The sequence below is a fragment of the Xiphias gladius genome, chromosome 22, assembly GCF_016859285.1.
Source record: "Xiphias gladius isolate SHS-SW01 ecotype Sanya breed wild chromosome 22, ASM1685928v1, whole genome shotgun sequence".
NCBI lineage: Eukaryota > Metazoa > Chordata > Actinopteri > Istiophoriformes > Xiphiidae > Xiphias > Xiphias gladius.
The window spans coordinates 29,717,329-29,737,273 of record NC_053421.1 but is presented as its reverse complement, the minus strand read 5'-3'; the positions used below and the strand labels follow the sequence as shown (position 1 = coordinate 29,737,273).

Below are 19,945 nucleotides of genomic sequence, written 5' to 3'. Positions count from 1 at the left end.
CTCTTCGCTGGAGGCGACGAGCGACGTTTAGTCACATTAAACCGTTTTTACATGTGCAAGTTAGAAAATACATACACAGTTGGATGGAAACACATTTACTGTGAGTGCTACTCTTCACTGTGTACACTGCGGCATGTATTATGTGCTACATCTGTAGGGGAAAACTTTCAACAACACTGAGACAAGGTCAGAGATGATACCAACCGTCCAGAGGAGGACTGAGTTCAGCTGCTGCACAGGAAGAAGAACCGGAACCCCCAGCTGCTGAGTCTGCATCCGCCAAACAGAGAGAGACACCGAGGGACAAACATCATCAAATAGGTAGAAACGCACACCTGCAGAAGATGCTCCGCCCTCACGTGTTCGGAATACGCGGAAGGCCAGAGGTCAAAGGGCACAGTAGATGTCAATGAAGCTCTCGCTGTGTCCCAAATCCGTAACCCGGACTAATTCTACACGCTATGTACATTAATCATCATATTGTACCGTTTACTTTATACTGTTTTAGCAGTTAGTCTATAAAAATATCGTCGTACCGCACCTGACCATTTCATAGTGATCGGACGTGTGACGTGACATCGGAGTTAAATCAAACTACGACTTTACAATGTTAAACTTCAAGGACGGACCTCAACCTGTTTTTCCTACATTACCCACAATTGTTTTTATTTTTCCGCTGTGTCCTGTGGGTTCTGTAGGAGAATAGTGATCATCAACAGCACAAACCATATTTTGTTGTATTTTTCACGTTGTCTTGTTTCATTATACTTTAATTCCTCACTTTTCTACTGTAAAAACGTTATATACTAAAAACGTCTCGGAAAGCAAGCTGAGAATCATGGTGAAGTCTGGACCTGAGACACGACGCGGCGCTCACTCATGCCCCCGCGAGGACTGCGGCGATCTGTACACGCCTGAAAATGTAAAGGCCGCGTGATGTTGGACGTTTGTCCTAATGGTCAGGTTACATAAATCAGAAGGGTCAGTCATCTGTAGAGGAGCCATTTTACAACACGCTGTGTTTAAACGGCTTTGCCGGACGAGTCGGGTTCCCACTGTTACCAATGTGGAGGTCTCAGCTGGACTTGCGGGGCCGGTACGCGACCTTCGCGACCACTATAAACACGTTTGATCTCTGACGTGGTCGGACAACACGTGGTATGAACCCGGCCCGTGGGCTCAGCTGCACTTTGTGAAATGTGCTAACTGTTAGCATGCTGGCAGGCTGTGTCAGCATGAATCTTAACTCTGAGGCTAGTCATTAGTTTTAGAAGGAGCCTGAAGTGGGACCCGTGACCTGCTGGAGGATCCACAAAGTCTCTGGGATTCATTCTCTGGGGATCAGGAATGATCAAACCACATTGAATGACCGCGCATCCGGTAATTATGGAGACATTGCCAACGTTGAGTGAGAGTTAGGATTAACATCGGAGGTCAGAGGTCAGGTACCAGTGTTCAGGTAGACGGCCTGGAAGCTGACGACGGAGGCCTGGTAGTCCTTGCGGTTCTTGCTGTCGGCCGGCAGAGCAGAATCAGCTGGACAGAAAAACAGACAACAAGGAGTGAGTGGAAACTGTTCCCTCACTGATGTTACCGTCTGTTGTTGTGGGTTTATTTCCTTACTGAGGTGGAACTCTTGTCCTCCGAAGTCCAACAAGAAGCTATTCTGCTGCTTGTTGTAGGTTAGCCCCGCCCCACAGATACGACTGGCTGTCCCCCGTCCAGTCACGTCCCAGTCCTGGTCACCACACATCAAGACCGACGGAGCTCTCAGCCAACCACAGAGCAGAGAACCTGGGAGGAGGCGCGTTGAGTTATCGCAACTCTCACTCGTCCCTTCGCGTGTTCATTCTTTCATTTACTTCGTTTGCTTGTTCATCCATTTTCACGTCCATTAATTTACTCAATTCATTTATTCATTCAGTTCCCTCAAGTAATCACTTACTCTCTTATGGAGTTATTCATTTAATGACTTCATTACATCACTCATTCATTCAATCTATTTGTGGTATCACACATTCATTCATTCATCCAATTCCTCTTGTATTCTTACGAAATCATTCCTTCACCCATTGATTATTTCACTCATTCATTCCCACTATGTTTCATGGATTCAGACCATTCATTTCATTCCTTCATGTAGTCACACAGTACATCGCTGCTTCACTCACTCACTTTTAATCACTTCATTCTTTCACTCAGTTAGAATTTCATTTACTCAATTCATTTATTCATGTGATATATTCATGTCATTCAATCAAATCAGTTCATGTTTTCCTTCACTCAATAATTCATTCATTCACACATTTATATATTTATTCATTCATACTCACTCAATGATTTACTCATTCATCCATTCCTCCAGGTGTCACATGCGCCTGTCTCCATGGTAATGTACCTCCGTTCAGGCGGTTCTGGTTGAGGATGAATCCGTCGCAGCAGGTGTCGCGGCTGCAGCCGTCCTGACAGAAACGATGAGCGTCAGACAGAGAGGTCCGTCTGGACGAGAACACCTGGGTCCTGAACACACCTGAGACCGCCTTCCTCATCCTCATCCTCACAAAACTCTGCTGCTGCTGCCGCGAGGAAAACTCCGCCCCTGAAACACACGCACAGGTGCACACACACCTAAACACACCTGTCTGGCTGAACACTGATGAACGCATTACAGTTACAGTAATATCTGAGTGTTATTCATTTGGCTAATGTCAGTCACCTGGTTGCCGCGGTAACAGTACCTTTCTTCCTGATGACCAGCAGATCTGAAGCTCCGCCCCTCACTCTCAGAGAGCAGCTCAGCCAATCAAACAGCTCGGCCTGAGGATTACCCAGAAACTCACTGGTCTGAAGAGTCTGTCTCACACACACACACACACACACACACACACACAAAATTAAAATCTACATTAATGAAACAACAACACTAGTGTTAGTGAATTATCAATACTTACAATTATTATATATTTAATATGTAATTAGACAGACCATTTAAGTCTCACATATAATTGTGTGTGTGTGTGTGTGTGTGTGTATATATATATATATATATGTAGACACAGACAGAGACACTATAATAAATTATATATAATTTCTACAAGGCCTTTTGTTACCAGTAATACAACACAGTGCATGGTAGCTCCCGAAATGAAACGTTCATCTAACTGGTTTCTGTCAGTGACGTACATTAGAAGTAGAAAAGGGACATTTTCTGAAGAAGCTTTAGGTGTTTGCAGCTGAAACATTTGAAACATTTTACGTGTTTTAAACAACATGTTGAGTTTTTAGAGCTTTTGAATTAAAATCAACAAAATGTCTTAAGATGTGAAATCTTTACGTGTGAAACGTTACAAGTCACAGCTGAAGTTTAAGGAGCTGATGCGTCAGATTTTGAGATGAAAGCAGTGGAAATGTCAGGGAGTAAGATCTGAAATGAGCTGCATTGGGAAATAAAACAGATAAAATAGATTCCAATATAATAAGCACTTATATATAATAGAATTATTATAACATAAACATCGCATCATGAACAGTAATTAATTATTTATTCAACAACTCAGATGCTCAAGTTTTCATCAATGTAAACAAACTGTGGATTTACTGGAAGGCTTTTATTGTCATCCTACTTCGTGTGTGTGTGTGTGTGTGTGTGTGTGTGTGTGTACCTGCTGGGAGGTGTTGCAGAATGTGTTCAGTGTGTGTGTGCTGTACAGTTCACACTGAGTCTGTCTGTTGAACAGCGCCACATGGTGGCAGGACAGCTCCGCTGCACATGCTGAGAAAAACAACCAGTAACAAGTATAATAAAGTAATAATACCATAATGAAAAATAGTTCTGCTTTCAAAAACCTTACTGCAGTAAAAAAGGTATTATCTGAAAAATACATGAGAAGTAAAAGTACTCATTATACAGAACAGCCGGCTTTAGTTATACTGTAGAATACTGCAGCTGCTTTGGGCCTATTTCCAGCGGATTTTATAAACCTGTATTTAACTATTTAATGCTTAATAACATCACAGAACCGGGGCTGATGGAATCAACTGGAGAAGACACTTTTACACTAGCAAATATACAAACATAAATTACTTCCTTTATTTATCTGCATGAAAATGTAGGACGCTGAATACAAATTCAAAAAAAAAAATCAGACAAAAATGTTTTTGTTTTAAAACTTCTAATTTCACGTGTTTATAACTTATTAGTTGCTAATAATTGTGGGACTTGCTTCACATGTAAGCAAATCTGCAGACGCTAACCTCCAACTCCCGCTCTGCAGCACAGAGAAGGGTTAACGTCGCCCAGGTGGACCAAATGCCAACCAGCTCATCATCTCTCATCGTACGACAAGATCATCGGACGATTTCAACGTAAAATCTTTAGCCGCAAAGAGACCGGTGGCTGAAGTTGTCAGATAAATGTGGCGGAGAGTAAACAGTGTAAAGTGACACATACGGGTGCTTCAAACTGTACCTGAGCAAATCCGTGTGTGTGTGTGTTAATGTGTGTTAATGTGTGTGCGTGTCACCTTGGACACAGGTTTTGAGGTCAGAGGTCATCGTCTGCAGGACTTCAGTATCTTCAGCTCCGACAATCAGATCTGATTCAGGAACAGCCTGAAACCTGCTGAGAACTACAACACACGCGCCCGCATTATAAAGTGCGAAACACCTAAACACACCATTAAATCCAAAGTAAAAACGCAGCTGCTCTCTGATTGGCCGCTGCGTCCTCACCTGAGCACTCCTCGTCAGTCAGAGCTTTGTCGCTGCTGGTCCACTCAAGCTCCGCCCCCTCGCTGCTGAAACACCTCCACCTTCCGGACAGGAAGTCGGGCTGCGCTGACAGGAAGTCGCCTCGGTCTGAGCACCGCAGACCCCGCCTCTGACACTCCGTCACACCTGACACACAGCGACAGGTACATGGTTTCTTTCTTGTATTTTTGTATTTTCTGTGCTTTTGAGAATTAAATAGGTCACGACGGACTCTGGAGATTCTCTTGAGCCGTAAGAAACACGACTGGTTATGTTCTTCTCTTGGACGTCACATCAGAGATCTGCATCTAAAATGGCTCCAAGAATTTTCCATTTGTCGTCGGGGAACCAAACTTTCCGTGACAGGCCGTAGAATTAGTTGGACCAAAGACGATGACCTCAGATTTATCGCAATCAAATCTTCATAGATGCTAAATATACAACCCAACATTAACGTCATCCTTCTAGACGAGAACCGAATAATTGATCAGAGAAACGTCTTCATGGAATTTTCTAGCTTTACTAACATGAACTCCAGCCCAATGCACACAGACATACTATCCAGGGGTAGAGATGAATGAAATAAAATTGACAAAGAAATCGTACGTGTTAATGGGGATTTGTCCAGTTCTCAAAATACCGATTAAAGTAATAGTCAATTTGACCATAAACACAAAACATTCAACATTACCAACTTTTCAAAATGTTTTTTACAGTTTATGCTTTCAATAATTTCTTTTTTACCATATTTTCAAAACATATTATATTTAAATCTCCTCTGTCTCAGAAGGAGGTGGTGGAACCACTGAACTCTACAAAAATGGTTTCGAGTCTGATTCCCCATGCAACCCTCAAAGAGCTCAGGTTAGAAAAAACGCCGTCCTTCCTCGGACTCCTTGAGCTTTGAAGTTTCACCTTCCAATCTCACTTTAAACTGAATGTCTTTAGATTTTAGATTTAAAAAAAAACCAAAACAATCTGAATACATCACCTTGCGCTGTCACATATAGTTTTTCACTATGTTCTGACATTTTCTTATTTTATTACTATTATTATTATCTGACATCATCTGATGAAGGCAAGACAACCAACACCTTTTCATCATCGATTAACCATTTAATTGTTTTGCGTATAAAATGACAGTAAATTGTGAAAAATGCCTGTTTTAACTTCCCAGAGTCCAAGGTGACATTTCATCCAACCAACAGCCGCAAACCCAAAGTTATTCACTTTACTGTGAATATATACGACCAAGAAAAGGATCAAATTCCGCATGTGACGTGTTTTAAGTTTGATGGACTGAAGCTCTGAGAAACTAGACGGACTCACATTGATTGACAGACGATGCTCCAGCAGGTGAGGAACCTCTGGGACACCTGTTGCACAAGTCCCGCCCCTCTTCCTCCTGATAGGTTCCCTGAGGACACAGACGACACACCCCCTCCGTGGAGAAACTCCCAGCAGGACAAATGACTGCAATCACAGAGACGGCGAGAGACAAAATCACTGGCGGGTTCAGTTATAGGACACACGCCCGCAGAGACGGAGACACGACCCGACTCACCGCAGCCTTCGCCGTCACTGGCCAGGTGGTAACCACGGGAACAGCCGAAGCTCGGCGTCGTCATGGAAACCAGTTTGGGCTCTAATGTGAGCGTGGATCGGACGCTGCCCAGAAGTCCCCGAACTCCTTCCAGAAGTCTGGACTCGTTCAGGAACAGGCCTGATTTAAAAAACGCAACAACCTGAGGATCCAGAACCAGAAGCTTCTACGGACAGTGACGACAAATAAATGTTTATTTCAAAATCCAAACTTGATTTTCAAAAATTCAGGGAAATCTGTGTAGATTTATTTGTGCGTGATAAGACGAAGTCTCCCTCGATTTCAGCCCAGGACTCCTTAAAACGGAGCCAAGTCCAACTGGTGTCACCTCATCCCGAGTTGGGTTGTTTTATTCAGTTTACGGTTCAACATGACCTACATCCACATTTAGTTTTACCAGACAGTCTAAGCAATTTGAACAAAAGCTGAAAGCTCCATAAAGGGAGGATTCACTGCAGGACTGTTGTATTAGGCCGACTTCGCTTTAGCTGCGCGGACCCTGATTGACTGGACGCCGAGTGTACACATTATTTTGCGTAACACAAATGTGCCAAACCATAAAGCAGGTCCTGACCCAACGTTGCTGCCCTGTCAGCTGTATCCTACTTGTGCTGAATTAACCTGAAAAACTTAAAGATTCAAGAAGTCCTAAGTTCTGTTCCAGCAGGTTTGTGCTTTTGGTGATAATCAGACAGATTCAAATTACAGGGTTATTTTGTTTGTTTTTTAAATGGAGTCTGGTGGGACGTTTTCTCCCTCATTTATCAGTGCGACAGGTGAATGAGTTGTTTGTCTGAACTCACCGATGTCGTGGAGGTCGGGGAGGTCAGAGGTCGGGAGGTCAGACAGGGCGGCGGTCCATTTGACCGTTAACCTCAGCGCCTCGTCGCCGTCACACTGCAGACGCACCGGCGCGTCGTCGCACACCAACACCGAGCGGCCCGACGTGGGAAGCTACACGGCACCCACCAATAAAAACACACATCGTGTTAATGACACGGACCCACGTCCACTTTAACTTTAACCAGTAAACCTTTTAATCCGGAACCAGCTAGGTTTGTGCCGCTGGGGACCATTTTGTCCGATTCAGGGCTAAACGTAAAATTTTTGACAAATTTCTCATGAGCTACTTGAAAGAAAAACATCTGGCAGAAATATCCCACAACTGCCGCTCTGCTGGGTATTTGGACGCATATCCAGACCCCATTACAGGTTAAAAGTCAAATTCACAGGACGGTGCAGCCTCGGTGAACTTACAGAGTTCTGACTGCTTTCTAGTTTGTAAATGTTTGATCGTGTGTATTTAAATCGTGTTGTTAGTGTAAAGTCAAACATTCTACAGCAGTTTAAAAGCATAAATCAATCACTTATGAAAGACAATTAAAACAAAAATAATAATAACAAGCACATTAACACATATATACCATGTAGTATTTTTCATTCTATATTATGGAAGCCCAGCAAAAAAAAACAGAAATACAATACATGATAGTTAATCTCTGAATTTTGACTTGCGAGGAAAAGTTATTTTTATCATGAATAACTTTTCATCCGTTTTCTTCTCTTCCATACTGTATTAATAGGGTGGTACAGCAGTCCTCACTATCAGGTGGTTCCGTCAGGTGTGCTCTAGTCAAGGGTTTACCTGAGCGGAGCAGAGCCCCCTGCTGGTCATCGAGTTGAACAACAGAGACTGTAAACCGCTGATCTGAGAGCAGGACGACGACAACAACCAGAGCTGAGAGTAGGACACCGTCTGCGGAGGCCGAGAGACTGAACACACACACACACACACACACACACAGTGCTGAGATAGAATATAACTAAATTTTAACCAGAGCAAAATAACATTATTAGTCATTATATTATTATAGAGTCATTAATGGCTATTTAAGGATTCAAAGATTTACTTGTCACACACACAAAAGAAAAAGAAAAAAAAGAAATATAAAGGATAAAAAGTCAATATAAAAAACTACAAGTATGTGAAAATGTGCAACGTGCAAGGTGCAGGGCAGTGTGAAAGCTGAATCAGTATGATTTTAAATCAATTACATTTCTGATATCGACTCTGATGTTTCTGAGCTCCTCTGCCCTCTAGAGGCCAACACTGATAAATGGCACTTTAAAGTGACAGTCTTAAAGACCAGAACATTGTTTTTTTAGGTTTTAGCCCAAAAACCACAGACCAAATAAACTTTCCATTCCAGCCTCTGCTCTCAACGGCATTTTGGTGATTTGACAAAAATCCTTAAGTTGACTGAACACTGGCTGGGATGGATTTTCTCTTAACAGCAAGTTTCAAGTCTCTGCAGACTGACTTCACTGGAAATGAACTGAAACCGCCGGCTGCCTGGCAGGAGGGAAAGCTCAAATAGGACGGGATGAATTCAAAAATGATCACGTAAGTACGTGTCCCGTAGAGTCAGTGGGACAAAACCTTAAATAAAACAGCGGCACGGTCCTTTAAAAGGTCAGAGGTCTTACTCTGGCAGGCTCCACTCAGCGGTTTGTTGTCTCTGTCCCATCGCCGACTCTCGGTCTCACACAGGAAGCTGCTGACAGGAAGCGAGTTGTGGTAACCACGGAGACAGACGAGATCGCAGCTCTGACGACCATCGGCCGCCGGACGGCAGACCAGGGCACCGTGGGTAACGACGGGTTCGGGACAGAGAGGACCTGGACGGGAGGACGACAAACATGTGGACCAATCAGCAGCCTCAGTCGCAGCCGCAGTTCCTCTAACGCCCAGTAGAGTCTGCTGTGATCAGGTCAGGACAGTTTGTCCACACGCTCAGCTCTACCGCTGTCACACAGAGATTTCAGAATAAGTTTCATGATGGCTGAGTTGGATGACTTTGGTTGATTCCCTCCAGCACTGTACTGAAGTACAAGTTTAAGGTCCATGTTCCTTATCTGAACATGTCAGCTTTGCGCTGCTGTACGATCCTGCTTTGTTACTGTAATCTGATGACATTCGTGGGGGTTATTTGATTCTGATGTCAGCAGTTTCAATGGAACTCGGCTGAAGCATCTCAGCATCAGTCAACGTATCAATAGCTCTCGTCCTTAAAAGCAACGTGAGTCAGTAAAGATTTCAATGAGGAGTTGCCTCTGAGGTTCACTGGTTATGATGCTTTTGCAAATAATTGCCATTCTAGGTGTTGATCCCTGTGAAGTCAGAGAGGTCGGTGACACGGTTTGATCCGACTAAACGTTACTTTGACTAAATCTACGATTCTACTAAATCGATTTTCATCTATTTTATTTATGACGATAAAAATAATAATAATCTTTATTTGTAGAGCACTTTTCTCAGGTTACAAAAGGAAGTAGTACAAAACATAGCTCTAATACCTAGGGATGGTTTTCTTTGTCATAACTTCAATTTGGTCATGAATATTTAATGTTACATAGAATACTTAAAATGTAATTCAGATTGCTGCACTGCCCCTAGATAGTAAAAAAAAAAAAAATACTGCAGGTTTATCATCATTATTATTATTATTATTATTATTGATAATAATAATAATATACATATGATTTATATGTGGCTTTTGTGTACAAAAATATACTTGGTGGTTCTGGTTTAAATTTATGTCAGTTTGCAAAACATGACATAAACTGAAGGATCCCATTATTTAATCGGGATTTCTACAATATTCATCAAACTAATTAGCTATACCGCTTATCCCTGAGGGTCGTGGGGATGGTAGAGTCGCCAATTAGCCTCTCGGGACTACAGGAGCTCTTTGGACTGCAGGGGAATGTGCAAACTCCACACACAGAGGACCACGGCTGGCAGGTTTGAACCCAGAACCTTCTTGCTTTGAGGCCACAGCGCTAAACACTGTGCCACTGTGCGGCCGAGACTTCGAGACCTTTTCGATACCGTATAGAACGCAATTTAATACCTTTTCCACCATCAAACCGGTCAAAGTATGACAGAAAACCCGCAGGAACAATAAGGTCTACAATTATTTAGTAAGCACATACATTTACGGCACCGACACGGCCGCCTGTCACAAAACAAAACAACCCCCGGAGACAAAAAGGACCTACGATCACATGATGGGGTCTGCCCCGTCTGTCGAGGTGTCCTGGTCCCGCCCACTTCCTGTCCGTCCGCAGAGACACACCAACAGGAGGAGACATCACACTGCAGTGGGATGAATGAGCCGTCAGGACGACACTGGAGACCCTGCAGCTCACACCAAGTGGGACCTGAACACACCAAACAGCATTCACCGGTTTACAGAGTGAAGTGTGACAGTGGATGCATCACTGACAGCCTTTGTGTGTGTGTGTGTGTGTGTGTGTGTGTGTGTGTGTGTGTGTGTGTGTGTGTACATGTCAGCTGTCCTGCGGGGCTCAGCGTTGCTGTCTGTATCGTCTCTCCTGTCCGAGGGTTCACACACCAGCCTGCAGTGCCTCCTGTCTGCAGCACAGAGTAACGACCGTCCTGACACACACACACACACACACACACACACACACACAGTGTTTAGACAATGACTTTATTTCAACCACAGTAAAATAAAACAGATTTATATTTAAAAGTCTTATTTGTCACACACAGTGTGTATGTGAATGTTCAGTGTGCTGTGCTACTGAGGTTGTGCTAAAAGACTAGTGTGAAAAATAAGAAATATTAAGGATAAAAATTCAAGATAAAAACTACAAATATAGTCATATGAGTTACGTAAAGGTTTTTAAGGATTCAAAGGTTTATTTGTCACACACACCCAAAGAGTTTGTGTAATCACACACACTATGGCTCCTAAGTCTGTGCTAAAGTTCTGGTTTGGAGGACTTTCGCCCATTCTTCCTGCTAAAGGCTTCTAGTTCTGTGAGATTCCGGGTCCGTCTTGCCTGCACTGCTCTTTTGAGGTCTATCCACAGATTTTCCATGATGTTTAGGTCGGGGGACTGTGAGGGTCATGGTAAAACCATCAGGTTAGGCCTCTTGAGGTAGTCCATGGTGGATTTTGAGGTGTGTTTAGGATCATTGTCCTGTTAGAGAAGCCTCCTCTTTTCATCTCCAGATTTTGATGTTTGCTCCCAGTATTTGCTGGTATTTAATTGAAATTCCATTCTTCGCTCTGCCAGATAACAGATTATGCTGAGGATAATATTTCTAATGAATGAAGAAAGCTGTTCATGGTTCTTCTATTAATCAGACCTAACTTTGGGACGGCCTTCAAGGCGGAGGACTGGAACTATTTTCGGGTCAAGTAAGGACCGAGGAGCGATCAAGTAAGGGAACTGGATGCACCCTAAGTGTGTGTGTGTGTGTGTGTGTTCGTTCCTACCTCCTCACACTTTGGGTGGTAAGGTGAGGTGGTGGTGAGGTCAGCGCCTTTCATCCAACCAGAGAGCAGGGTGTGCGCCTGAGCTCTCTGACAGTGAGTCAGACCTGCAGGCAACACACACACGAACAAACATTTCCATATCGGGATGGTTTACTATCCCTCCTGAGCTTCTCTGTAACATCTCCAACACTCCCGAAAGGTCATTTTGAGGATGAAAAAGAGAAATTTTAAGTCTTAGTCTGACACTATTTCATGTTTTTCTTATCATCGAACCCCATGTTCAGACTCAAACCAACAGTGTGTGAGTCCGTCTCTCAACACCTTCCCTCCTCTGCCTGTGGCTCTCAGCTCCGAGCCCATTGGTTCCTACTGAAGATGTAAAACTTTAAAATCACCTCACAGATGCATAGTTTCTTTTTTAAAAACGTCTCAGTAGTTTTCCTCCAGCAGCTGCTCACTGTAGTTTTGCATCTAACAAACAGGAGGAAGCGGTGACTTTGTTGGGGTCTATTTTCAGCGGCGGATTAATCCACATTTGGTGCTGTGGTGTGGCAGCAGGACGGTGTGTGTGTGTGGGACCGAGTCAGAATAAACTACAGTGCCCAACAAAGCAGTAACTACACAGTTAGTCAAAGTTTAATTTAGTTTAGACCAGGATCTGACTTTTTGACACTCATTTGGTCGTGTTACTTTTTAGTTAGTTCCTAAGAAAACAGCAAGTTAAAGGTGTAGATACATTTTATCCAAAGCTGTTACAGTAATGACAGGCAATGTTAAGCCTGTACATATGCCCAGAAAGAAAATATCACAAAATAAATCACCAGATTTATACTTATTTATGCTATAGTTGTAACGGGTGAATTTAAATCAAACTTTTTAAATGTGTGTGTGTGTGTGTGTGTCGTGTGTTATCTTACATTTCGGCAGGCTTAGTGAGCGGCTGGTCAGAGAGTCAGGGACGTACTCTCCATCTTCATCAACACACCAACACTGACCTGAACACACAAACGATCACATGTAAACATTTGGTATGAGACTTTTTTTTCTTTGCATTATACTGTGCACACGTGTGAGTGTGTGTTCTTGTACATCTTTCTCTGTGAGGACCAGTTCTAGACCTTGGACTGAGGACATTTTTACTAAGTGAGGACACTCTGGTCGGTCCTCACTTTGGGACAGACCTTCAAAGGGCTGTTTGAGAATCAAGACCTGGTTTTAGGGTTGAGGTCTGAATCAGGTGACGTCCGTCCGGGGACACAGCGGGCAACACCGAAAGCTTTGCAGTCAAATACATGCAAGCGGGTGGACGGATTTCACGCCTCACTCACGCCTGAACCACCACACCCCCACCAACACAGCCACTCGTGTTGTTTTAATGCAGGGCTGATGCCCTCTTAGGTTGGGGTTAGGCAGTGGTGAAAGAAGAATTCAGATTCTTTACTGAAGTAAAAGTAGTAATAACACACTTTAAAAAATACTCCATTACGAGTAACGGGACCGCACTGGAAATGTCACTTTATTAAAAGTATGTAAGAATTATTGGTAAAATGTACTAGAAGCTTTAAAAGTATTCATAATTCAGAAGAACTGCCCTCGTGAGTGAAGTATCATCAGAGCTGTAGCTACCACTAAGGACACCACGGTCACGTCGTCTACTTTTTCAGGGAATTCTGGGCTTTTGGAAACGAGGGGAGGTTTATATTCTACAACTAAAAACTTACCCATGATGAGTATATTATTAGGCTGATTCCAGCATTTTTAGACTTAGCATATTTAAATTTGATCCCAAAAAAATCACCTTTGGTCCCATTTGGTTCAGTACGGCACCAACGGCTAACTTTGCCCAGTACCCATGCGTAGGAAACCACCCGAGACAACGGGTTGTTGTGCTATGTTTGCTGTGTTTTCCCGTTTCACTGCTGGGTTCTTTACCCAAACTATAGTAAGGTAACGAACTTCTATAACTTAGTCTAGCTCTGTTTAAACTTACGTGTCATGATTTGTTATTGACTGTTAATAATGTGTGAATCGTTTGCAGTTTTGAATGTGATATGAGCAAAGTTCTGTGACAGTTTTAAGGTAAAACCTGAGCTAGTTGTGTCTAACACTGGGTTTAGTTTGGTTAAATAACCCAACGGTAATATAAAAATATAACTAATGTGCACAAGAACACACTAAAAATGAGTGTGTTCTTTTAGACCAATAATTAAGTCAATAACTGATTTATCATTAATCCATCAGAGTTTTAGACTTAATCTGCAAAGTAACTAGTAACTATAGCTTTTAAAAATATGTAGCGGAGTAAAACGTTGAATATTTTTCCCTGTGAAATGTAGTGGAAAAGAAGTATAAAGTCACGTACAAGTACCGCAACTTGAGTAGATGTACTTAGTTACTTTCCACCACTGGGGTTAGGCATTCAGTTGTTATGGTTGAGGTTAGGGGCCAGGGAATTCCTTATATCGAAAAGGGTCCTCACAAGGGTAGAAGTACAAACTTGTGTGTGTGTGTGTGCGTGACCTGTGCTGTGGTAACACTGTGTGTGCAGCCAGTATCCGTCTGCGTCACATTGCGGCGTGAACGTCTGGTAGGAACGACGCTGAGGACGCAGGAACATCTGGACAGCTGAAACAACCAGAACATCATCATCATCGTCAACAACAACAACATCAGGGACCCAACCAGAGACAGGGCAGAGCCTTCATCTAGGTTTCAGTTAAACCAGACCGGTGAGGGAGATATGATCCCACAGGTTCACAGGTTGTGCCTCCGATTGTTGCACCACCTGCTACAGTAATAGGTTAACGACTTCCTCGGGAAGTGGGAGTCAAACTGAAGGATAGCGACAGGCGTTTCATATCCAGGTGTTCAGATCGGACTCAGTTGGGACTGAGTGAGAAGAAGTAGCTTAAGTATCCTAATGTCTTCCCTGAGCTGTGGGTCGGCAGCCGGACTACAATAAGTAACTTCCTGTTTTGACTTAAAACTGACTGCGAGGGAAGTTGGTGTTTATAGAAATGAACTGCAACCGATGTCTGCCTGGAAGGAAAGAGGGAAATCAATCTAAAAAACGTCGAATGACTTAAAAATGATCAGAAGAATTAGAAGTAAGACGATTTGAAGTCAACATGTGGAAATCAGGGTATTTTTGATTAAATTCCAGGACCTTTCCATAAACAATTGGTATCAAAACATTGGCATCAAACTCGTACTCACTGGAGTAAGCAGCCAATCGCAGAGCCGCTCTGGATCGGCCCAGGAGCCTATCAGAAATCTTCACCTCCTCCTCCGATCGGCTGATCTGAAGCTCCTCAGGGGTCAGACGCAGACCCTCAGCCAACAGGAATCCATATCCCAGAGGGAGGTGTGAGGAGTTAGAGAGAGCGATGATGCTCCTCACCTCTTCTCTGAACGCCGTGACCTCAGACAACACCTGAGAGCACCGACCTGCAAGTTAGCATCAAACTCTGGTTAGTGTGGCTAACGGGTTAGCATGCTGCTGTAATTGATGTGACATTTATTAGATCTTATAGCTGAATATTTTATCAGCGGTTTATCAAAAATGACTGCGATATTTATAGATTCTTATACAGAGCGAAAGTAACAAAGGGATTGTGACCAATTTATACAGAGGAATCACCTCCATGAAAACAAGACATGCATGTTTTCATCTCAAATGGCCGAGGTGATGGATGATATTTGGAGTTTAACGGGACAGTGCGACTTCTGAAACCTACGTGATGCAATCAGCTAAAGAGAAGACGTCTCTCTGGTGGATTTGTGGGGAACTACATTAACACTGACTGTACAACAGTGTCACAGAGTACAGACACACCTGCCATCACATGAACGTTTCTTGCACTCATCTTTGATAATGAGAGATGAGTTACCATTGGAGTTTGTGTATTTTTTCCAACCCGGGACTCGGAGCAGAGTCAGCCACTGGCGGGACCAAAGAAATTTGTACATTCACAAACTCTAATTTTTCACTCAGTAGTGGAAGGGCTGCAGTGTAGAGTCCGTATGCCGTCAAGGAGAAGAGCTCTGCGACACCAGCAGGTCGACATGACAAAACGCAGAGTTCAGTAAAGGAAGGATCGGATTCATTTTAGCCGATAACAGTCCATTAAAATACGCCTGTGTCGGCCCGGATCAGCGTGAGATAGGGCTGGGCGATATCACGATTAATCGGCACGTTTACCTCGGTAATGATTCGTTTAACAACTCTCTTTTAAATGCACAACTTTAATGTCAAAGGCTGTAATCCACATCAGTTTTAGGAAACACCTGTGTGATGGACTGCGGTGTCTGAAAAGTCCTCAGGTGCGGTATGCAGCTTTCTGCCATTATCCTTTTCGGCATATTCTGTGACATGGACGTGACTTGGTCAAAGGATGTAGTTGAAAAATACCTGTGTGTTTCGCGGGGGCGTTTTTTTTAACTGACCTGCGTAGGACTGAAGCGTCTGCGTAGTTCTCTCTGGACCTGAAATACACCAGACAGACAGACTGTTAACGCTAGACCGTAACTGCGCCACGAACTAAAAGTGTAGTAAACTAAGATAAGAAAGACCCTGCGTGACTGGAATCCAACACAGGCTGAGATAAAATAAACATTAAATGTCTCTCCAGAGGATGCACCCTGTAGGTTTTAATGACCACATGATCTTTCCTCTAGCGCCACCCTCCCTGTTCTGCTCAGCATATTTCTTTCATACTGGGGCTGCAACGGCCATCGCAGCTTCTAGTGGTTGACTTTACATTCAGTGTTACTCGCAAAAACTCATTGTGTGTGTATTTCTTTCCTGGTCAAACATTGGCAGAGCTGATTTGTGAAGTATTTTAAATCCAGCCTTGTTCACATCCATGTTCACTAGCCTGCCGTCTTCTTCCGTCTCTGATGGTGCGTCGCTGCATTTCTCGGTGGGTTAGCACCAGCTAGAGATCAGTGGAGTAGCGCGTCACCGTTGGTTGGCCCGTGCATTGCGTCACCAACTTGCGTGTGCATTTGTTTCCTCGTCCTCGTGCGCGAGACAAACAAAACATGGAACCTGCATCCAGTAAAACATGCTCCATCGTGCTATAAGTCTCTAACTCCACAACAACCCGAGTCTTTTTTATTTTCACAGTTTTGAGCATCATTGTCATCGGTCCTTTATTTAACTAATTTGAGTATGAGTCTATATTTACTGCTTTTTAAGTATATGAAGTGTGACAAGTACCTTGATCTGGCTTAGACAATCTTAAATTAACAGCAGAGTCACGGGCAAGATATTTTTAGACAGTGAGTGGTTGCAGCCACCGCCACACATTGTTGTCAATGTAAACGCAACGGCAGTGACAAGGAGAGAGAGAGGCCGCCTGCCGCTCTCGTGAACGTGTCCAACCGTTTGCTGCTTTATTCTGAGCTGAGGCTGGTTGAACTGTGTAACCATGCTAACTTACGGAAACGAGAGAGGAAAACCTGAGTGTTCACCAAGTTCATGCGAGGTTTTGCTCAAATCTTGACCTGTACATTGCGCGTCCAGCTCCTGTAGCAGCAGCGGTGACGGTGTTTGCCAAAGGTCTGATGGTTCTGACTGAAACTCTTTAAAAAAGCACAATCCACTGTCACAACAATTTTACTGTTAGTTTGACAGCCACAGTCACAGACAGAAACAGCCAAGGGACCGGATTCCACACTTTTGTTCATTACATTTAACACTATTTAATACATTCCGTTTTTTTTTTTGAAGGAACCGAATTCAGTGCTTTTCAAGACTTTCTGAGGCCTGCAGACGCCCTGATCCTGTCTGAATTATATACGTCTTCATCAGCAGTGAACGGGTCAATTCACAAAATTCAACAGAAGCCCGAGAACAACTGCGATGATCTCAGAGGGTTTGTCAGACTTTAGAGGGCAAGCTGTATCTGACCTGTTCCAGTGAGGTGGAGCGCGAGCCGCCGAGCCCCGTAAGTGTGTGCTGTAAGGCGGAGAGAAAGGCAGGGTCCTCCAGGGCTCTGCTGACAGATCGGACCAGGTCCTGGTTCTTCTGGAGGCTGACGGTGACACTCTGAGAGGAGAGCCGCTCCAGACCGAGAGCTCCTCGAGCTCCCACTGCCCCACTGAGGTTGAAGGCTGCAGCGTTCTTCAGGAACTTCCCTCCGAACAGGTTCTCCTGGAGGCGACGGGGGGAGGAGCGGGCCAAAGCCTGCACAGCTCCGCCCACCGAGGGGAAGAGACCCTGGAGGACTTCGACCAGGTGAGACAGGTAGGAGGTCGGATCCCCCTCCACTGGCAGGAGTTCCCTAAGAGGCCGGAGGAGGGGGAGACAGGAGGACGGAGATCTACCAGAGGAGGCCTCAAGGAGAAGAGAATCGACAGGACCAGAGAAGAGCCGGGACAAAGCCAGACGACGCTGAGAATTACAGTCAACATGACCTGAACCTGGAGGAGGAGGAGGAGGAGGAGGGGTCGGGGGACATAACAGGTAGGACAAAATGAGAAAAGAGATGAACTGGAGAAGAGAAAAGAAAAAATAAGATATGAAATATTACAGTATGAGATGAGAATACAAGATATAAGAGACGATAAAAAAATGAACAGACGACAAGACGAGATAAAAAGAGAAGATGCGTGATGAGCATAAACAAGACAAGATGAGAAGGGAAGAGATTTAAAAAGAAGAGATGAGATGATGTGAGATTGTGATGACAAAAGGCGGGAGTCTCTCTGTCTGCAGGCTGTTCCAGGATACTCACTGCAGACCAGGGAGTGTCCGTGCTGTCGTGTCCCTGGAAGCTCTCTTCCTGTGGGGTCAACGCACCAGCACTGCCCCCCCTGCTGACACTGTTTGGAGGTGAAGGATCCTCCGGTCTCACAAGACGGGACGAAAACACTGAACGCCTCCATTGCTGCCCGTCGCTCCTCCTCACAGGGAGAGGGACCTGAGACGGACGGGAGAAAAGTGGCGAAACCTCTGTTTAAACCAGTTCAAACCAGTCTGAACCAGTGTTAACGGGTCCAGGAGTTACACCTTAAATTTCATAAATGGACAGTTAACACTGTCAGGCAGTTTAAACCAGTCTGCCCAATTTGACCGTCTTAAATAAATTAAACCCCGTCTTAAAAATCTCAATCCATTCTAGAGCAGTGGGATCCAGCTGAAATGAATCTAGATGAGTTTACATCTGAAGCGTCCGGTGAGGGCGAGGCGAACTCCCAGCATCCTCCTCTGCAAGACTCTGTAGATGTTTGTCTGAGAGAAGGAGCGACCGGACCGAAGACCAGAGAACGCAGAGTCGGACACCTCAGACAGGAGTAGCTCCACACCTGGACAGGAAGTACACACCTTTATCATCATCATCATCATCATCATCATCATCGGTGTGGTACACTAGCATGTGACTGTGTGTGTACCTGTGTTCTCCAGCTCCCGGCCTCTGCTGTCTGAACAGAAACAGTAGGAGGAAACCATCGGGAAAAACTTTCTGAAACTGCTGAACGTGTCAAAGGCTTCTGGAAACCTGAAACAACACAAACGCAGATAAACACGGTGAAACAAAGACACACTACCGGTCAAAGGTTTTAGTCCATTTTTCCAGTTGTTACTGATATTTACATAGTGTATTATCTCACTGTTTCTGAAATTAAAGTACAGAACAAATAAATAATAAAGATTTTTCTTTATGAGGGAATCATTGAATCTTAAATCCCAAACTGAAGCTAAATTTCTGACTCGTCCAGCTGCTGAACTCCTGACGTTTCTTTCCACAGTGGAAATCAAACATTGTCCAGAAAGTTGGTCCCAACTCTGTTGCAGAAGTTCCCATCAGCGTGTTGCACCTGCAGGTTGCTTTGCTTCCGCCTTCTGTCCAGTTCATCCCAAACCAGCTCCATGGGGTTCCGGTCTGGAGACTGCGCTGGTCTTCCATCATGTGAAGCCTCCGTCTGGTTCTGTTCTTCTAACGTTCTGGGTCATTATCTCGCTGTAGGACGAAGCCCCGACCAACCGGTCTCGTTCTCCTCTGTTACTTGTCTTTCTCTCTCCAGTCTGACACCAGTAAACCAGTAAACCAGTGACTGCTTCCTGCAGCACAGTGTTGACCTGATAATCCGTCAGAGGCTGTAGTAACACAGTTTGCTGCAGGGTTTGGACGTGACCAACTAAAGTTGGGGAACCAGTAGGAATTGTTTGCATCAACTTTCAAGGCTTCATTTCCTTCCACTGCTGCAGGACAAAGCTGGAAGTGAACCAGCTTCTAATCCCTGAAAAATGCCTGTTTTCTATGAATTTAACAGG

The 19,945-nt window shown here is 44.2% G+C and overlaps 1 protein-coding gene across 1 annotated transcript in view; it reads right to left on the bottom strand.

Annotated features, from left to right (window-relative positions):
- The window catches only part of tg (thyroglobulin), a 39,003-nt gene that overhangs the window by 12,651 nt on the left and 6,407 nt on the right, over window positions 1–19,945 (bottom strand). The window contains exons 6-30 of the mRNA XM_040117651.1: window positions 19,063–19,169; window positions 18,832–18,975; window positions 18,405–18,590; window positions 17,579–18,090; window positions 17,179–17,248; window positions 16,111–16,149; window positions 14,881–15,111; window positions 14,185–14,289; window positions 12,582–12,659; window positions 11,665–11,768; window positions 10,703–10,814; window positions 10,299–10,576; window positions 8,840–9,110; window positions 7,998–8,125; window positions 7,156–7,306; window positions 6,314–6,472; window positions 6,079–6,222; window positions 4,732–4,896; window positions 4,524–4,628; window positions 3,663–3,772; window positions 2,739–2,853; window positions 2,399–2,599; window positions 1,624–1,794; window positions 1,450–1,536; window positions 205–270 (exon numbers count right to left, since the gene is read on the bottom strand). Coding sequence (XP_039973585.1) covers window positions 205–270; window positions 1,450–1,536; window positions 1,624–1,794; window positions 2,399–2,599; window positions 2,739–2,853; window positions 3,663–3,772; window positions 4,524–4,628; window positions 4,732–4,896; window positions 6,079–6,222; window positions 6,314–6,472; window positions 7,156–7,306; window positions 7,998–8,125; window positions 8,840–9,110; window positions 10,299–10,576; window positions 10,703–10,814; window positions 11,665–11,768; window positions 12,582–12,659; window positions 14,185–14,289; window positions 14,881–15,111; window positions 16,111–16,149; window positions 17,179–17,248; window positions 17,579–18,090; window positions 18,405–18,590; window positions 18,832–18,975; window positions 19,063–19,169 — 3,839 coding nt within the window. The remainder of the gene's footprint in view (window positions 1–204; window positions 271–1,449; window positions 1,537–1,623; window positions 1,795–2,398; window positions 2,600–2,738; window positions 2,854–3,662; window positions 3,773–4,523; window positions 4,629–4,731; window positions 4,897–6,078; window positions 6,223–6,313; window positions 6,473–7,155; window positions 7,307–7,997; window positions 8,126–8,839; window positions 9,111–10,298; window positions 10,577–10,702; window positions 10,815–11,664; window positions 11,769–12,581; window positions 12,660–14,184; window positions 14,290–14,880; window positions 15,112–16,110; window positions 16,150–17,178; window positions 17,249–17,578; window positions 18,091–18,404; window positions 18,591–18,831; window positions 18,976–19,062; window positions 19,170–19,945) is intronic.